The sequence below is a fragment of the Gracilinanus agilis genome, chromosome 5, assembly GCF_016433145.1.
Source record: "Gracilinanus agilis isolate LMUSP501 chromosome 5, AgileGrace, whole genome shotgun sequence".
Lineage (NCBI taxonomy): Eukaryota > Metazoa > Chordata > Mammalia > Didelphimorphia > Didelphidae > Gracilinanus > Gracilinanus agilis.
In genome coordinates this window covers 281,575,503-281,580,269 of record NC_058134.1, presented here as the reverse complement: position 1 = coordinate 281,580,269, position 4,767 = coordinate 281,575,503, and the positions used below count along the sequence as shown (strand labels likewise).

General features: G+C 48.9%; 2 protein-coding genes across 2 annotated transcripts in view; one reads left to right on the top strand and one right to left on the bottom strand.

Annotated features, from left to right (window-relative positions):
* The window catches only part of METTL1 (methyltransferase 1, tRNA methylguanosine), a 4,583-nt gene extending 2,002 nt beyond the window's left edge, over positions 1-2,581 (bottom strand). The window contains exons 1-2 of the mRNA XM_044677411.1: positions 2,409-2,581; positions 528-691 (exon numbers count right to left, since the gene is read on the bottom strand). Of these exons, the coding sequence (XP_044533346.1) occupies positions 528-691; positions 2,409-2,533 (289 nt within the window). The 5' untranslated portion in view covers positions 2,534-2,581. The remainder of the gene's footprint in view (positions 1-527; positions 692-2,408) is intronic.
* Positions 2,582-3,885: 1,304 nt separating this feature from the next.
* Positions 3,886-4,767, top strand: part of EEF1AKMT3 (EEF1A lysine methyltransferase 3) — a 21,291-nt gene continuing 20,409 nt past the window's right edge. The window contains exons 1-2 of the mRNA XM_044677800.1: positions 3,886-4,062; positions 4,300-4,411. Of these exons, the coding sequence (XP_044533735.1) occupies positions 3,886-4,062; positions 4,300-4,411 (289 nt within the window). The remainder of the gene's footprint in view (positions 4,063-4,299; positions 4,412-4,767) is intronic.

The window sequence follows — 4,767 nt, the reverse complement described above, 5'->3', positions numbered from 1 at the left end:
AGAGAAGAGAAGAGAGAAAGAGAGAGAGAGAGAGAGAGAGAGAGAGAGAGAGAGATCAACAACACAGGGAGAAAAATAGATAAAAAGGAGAGGAAAGAATCATACTACTGATGGCAAGGCTAGAAGAGGAGCATGGAAGGAGGGAAGAATTCCTGGGAGGCCTAAGAGAGATGGTTAAGGATCACTGGACACAGTGGCTGATCTCTGATGGCTCATATTGACCTACTCACTGACCCACTACCTGGCAGGTAAGATGGCTCCCTTAGGGACTGTAGTCAGGGGAGGAGCCAGACAGGTCATCCCTGACTCAGAGGCATCTGAGGCAGCACCTTCCCTGTTCCTGGCCAAAGGCCACAGGCTCTGGGGGGTAGCCACTGATGTCATAGAGTCGACATCTGGGTCCGAAGGGGAAAGGTCAAGGCTGTAGCCCCCACCAAAATTGCTGCACAGGCAGAAGAGCTGAGCTCTCTTAGTCTTACCTCCCTTGCCCCCCTGCCCAAGGAAACTGGGCCACTGCAAATCGTTACCTAACAAACCACCATAGCCACAGCCTATGTCTGCAAATTCCACTTGGGCCTGAGTTCCCTCTTCTTTCTCATCCTTTGGGTCATCATGGCTCTGGTTGTGGGTCAGTGGGGCAAAGAACTTGGGGTAGAGCTCAGACCAGTCCATGTCCTCTGGCTTCACAGGGCTGTGGAGGGAGGGTGGTGTGAGTAGGGGAGTAAAAATTTGTAGAAATGGTACCGTGGGTGGGGAAAAAGGAAGTTTTCCCCACAAACAATGGGCCCTCTGGCCTCAAGGCGACACAATGGAAAACACCCTTAACCAGACACTGTGAATCACCCACTAGGGTCACTGACCTGCTGATCTTTGTATTCTAATTTTTGGTGTGACCACTTGTTAGTCTGCTTTCTTTCTGTGGCAGAAAGAGGAAATTTTTTTTTTTTTTGAGGGGGGCTAATTTATGGAAGGATCCAACAGTGAGGTTTGAGTCCTAGTCTAGTTGTATCACTTATCCTAGGTAAAATTGTTCTTGTAGTTTATCAGGTGGGGGGCAAAGGATCAAAGCTTACACTAACCTACCAAGTTAAGTTGTCCTGCCTCTATTTACTGCATTACTTAAACCTTTCCCACTAACAACCATCTCTCCAGCTGCAAGGCAACAAAGCTTATACAACCTGGACTAGTCCTCTAGCACCTTATCTACTTACCTCTGCCAATATATTGTCTTCTTCCTCCCATCACCAGACCCACCTCTAACAGTCCACTTTCATCTCATTCCTTCATCCTACATGTTGAATCCTCTTTCTCTTGTTTCTTCTTAGCAGAATTTGAACTCCTCCACTCTGGTTTCTAACTCTGACCTACTTCCTCTTAAACTAAACCATAACTTACTATACAAATAATAGCTCATTTTTTCTTTGGAGTCTTAATTTAAAAAAAAAATTTCCATCCACTGGAAATAGGAGGCATAAATATTACTCTTTTTGACAAAATGAGGGAACAGTTGTACTCCGAAACATGATGGTATAGGGGAGGCAATCCAACATTCTTGAACGTGGAATGCAAACTCTGTTAGGTTTTTACTAAATTGAAAAGGCTTCTAAAGGTGGGGCCACTGACATGCTGTGTTTGCCAATAGAGAGCCAGTTTAGCTGACTAAGAAAAGATCCATTACCAGAAGGGTACCCACTAAGTCATAAATTTTACTGACCATGTCAATCTAAGATATAGTGGAGAGGCAGCTGGATGCATGGGGGTGCCCTTAAATAGATCAACAATATATCTAATGAGCTTGGGCTTTACAAGCTGAGAAAACCGAGAAGTGCTTCTCTAAGGTCACACAGCTCCTCAAGGAACCCAGGGTTTCTGATTCTTGTACTCTATGGCCCTCCCCTTGCTTCAGAGATCTAAGTTCACTGCAGTCCAGTCCAAGCTCCTCCCCTGTTTCGAAAGTCAAGTTTTGCACCCAGCAGTTGCTACGGGAGAAGGGGAGATCCAGAACCCTGACGTTGCAGAGGTCACGTTAACTAATCCCGCGGGTACTCGAAATAAATGGGGAGGTCTAGCCTTAGCCCCCAGTGTTACTGAGGTCAAGTTCACTACAACCCTCAGTTGCTATGGCAAATGGAGAGGTCCAGCCCCAGCCTCCCAGTGCTGCTGAGGCCCCACTCTTCTGACTGACTCCCAAATGGCAGCGGGGTCCCAGGTGCTCCGCGATTGATCACTCCCCGCGCCCCGTCATCCCATCTGTCCCCCTAGATCCCTCGGGGCCGCTTCGCTCGGGGGTCGGGCCCGGGAGGTTTCTTTGTAAAGCCTATCACGTGACATTTACTAAATATTAGGATTGTAGGGGTAAAAAAAGAAAAGACCATGGAGCCGGTTTTCCCGGAGAGGGCCTAACTCACTAGCGCAGCGTGTGGTCGGCCATGGGGTTAGAGTGAGCTCGTTGTCGGTAGAAGCGCTTCTGGGGCACCGGTGTCGGGCTTTCCTCCCCGAGCTCGGGGCCCTCCATAGCTTCGGGACTCTCCATAGGTCCGGGGGCCTGGGTTCACCGGACTCACGTGGAGGATACCGGCCGCCGGCCCGGGTCGCGCGGTGATGAAGTACATATTGCGTCATCTACGTGGGACACCAGGCCCCGCCCCATTAAAGGGGCTGAGGACCAAAAGTTTGGTGGCATTCAGGGATTCGGAGGCTAACCAGTGTGTAATCGTGGATCTTGGAACTTTAAAATCCACAGAACTAAACGAGAAGGAGCTTTCACGTAACTCACCTCGTTTTGAAATTGTATTTTAAAAGATCTTTTTTTAACTGAACAAATATATTTTCATTACCCGCGTCCCTTTCCATTGGAAGAGAGACGGAGACAGAGACCAAGACACAAGAGAAAGATAGAGACAGACTGAGAGAACCCTTGAAATGAGTAAAAGAAATTTCCTCATCTACCACATCAGAAAGAATTAAACCTTTTTTCATTTTGTAGAAGTGGACACTGAGACCTAAGGAGTGTAAAGTGCCTTACCCAAGGTTTTACAGACAATGATTTGAACCTTAGAGAGAACTCCTGCCTTGAGAACTACCAACTTAATATGCTAGTTTGCTATAGTAAAATGTAAAATCTACAATTTTTTTTAACAGCTAAAAGTGACTTTAGATCTCCTCTAACACAGGGTTCTTAACCCCCCGCCTTTTAAAAAAAATTGTAATAATTATATTTTAAAGTAATTGGTTTCCTTTTAAACCTATGTATTTTATGCATTGAAAAACATGATTCTGAGAAAATGTCCTTATAGGCTTCGCCGGACTGCCAAAAGGTTCCAGGGCTGCTCTTCACAAACACCCCTTCCCCCCCAATTAAGAACCTTTGAGTCTAAGTTAATTCTCTCTTTGTACAATTGGGAAAACTAAGGTTCAGAAAGATCAGTTGACTTTCCCGAAGTCACAGATCCAGTAAGGTGCTAAGAATCATAATCGGCTCCTTGAGTGTTCTCTCAAGGCGAGTTCCCTCTTACAATCTGGGGAGCCCTGGGCCACCTCCCCAACTGCCACGTAGTGTATTTGACATTAAGCCTTCCCGGGTTCAGGTGCCTGGGCCAGCCCGCTCGCACATAGTAGTAGAGAGTTCGAGGAAGTAGGGTAGGAGGAGCTTGGGCTAGCGGCCAGGTCTCTTCAACTTCGTTCCGCCTCCCGAGAGTACAGGAACCTAGTAGGCTGGGGGTGCCCAGGGACTGACCTCCCCTTCCTCCTCCTGGGAGGCTACGGTAGTGTATCGTTCCTACTCTGCCACGTGGAAGCCACCCCTTCCCCTAAGGCTGGACCGGCGGCCACAAGAGCCCCTCTGTGGGCTGCTGGTGTGCGACTTCCCGAGACATTCTGTCCGGGATGTCGGAGTCCGGTTCCGAACTGGAATCGGAGTCGGAGTCCGTGTTCCCCCGGGAGGATGGGCTCTTCGCCGATTCTTACACGGAGGAGTCTCGGTTCCACTTCTGCGGCCACGTGCTAAGCATCAAACAGAGCTTCGGGGCTCGGCTTGGGGTGGCTGCGCCCGTGTGGGATGCGGTGAGGACCCATGGGTGCACTGGGTGGTCCACAGAGGGCAAGGCACAGAGGGGGGAGCCAGGGGGTCTGCGGCGATTTCATTTCTCGTCTGCGCTCTGGCTCTTCCACTTGGGACAGAGGACACCCAATGTAGATAGCCAGTGCGTGCCCACGTTGGGTTCCTCTGTAATTAGAGGACAACCGGCTCTCTCTTCCCCTAATTTTCTCTCTACCCTTCTCCCGTCCCCACCCCCATAGGCGCTGAGCCTATGCAGTTACTTCGAGAGGAAAAACCTCGACTTCCGAGGCAAGAAGGTGATCGAGCTGGGCGCGGGGACTGGCATCGTGGGCATTCTGGCAGCTCTGCAAGGTAGGCAAGTTAGAAACAGAGATCTCAGCCTTGGAAAGGATCTCAGTTAATTTAGTCCGTTTCTGTATTGTAAACCAGTCTAGATTGTCATTTTGAGGGGGACTGTCCAATCAGTGATTTCTTAGTTTAGAGAACTCCCATTGTGGGAGGACTGAGGCAGGCTGTCAGCTGGAATTTAGTTTATAGTTTTGGAGAGCCATCTCTGAAACACTGGTGGGCACGCAGCTGTGAGTGTCGGAGGCTTTTGGACATTTCAAGGCGATCAATGTTTGTTAAGTGCCCACCATGTTCGGGGCACTGTGCTGAGCTCTGAGAAGAAAGAAAGAAAGAAAGAAAGAAAGAAAGAAAGAAAGAAA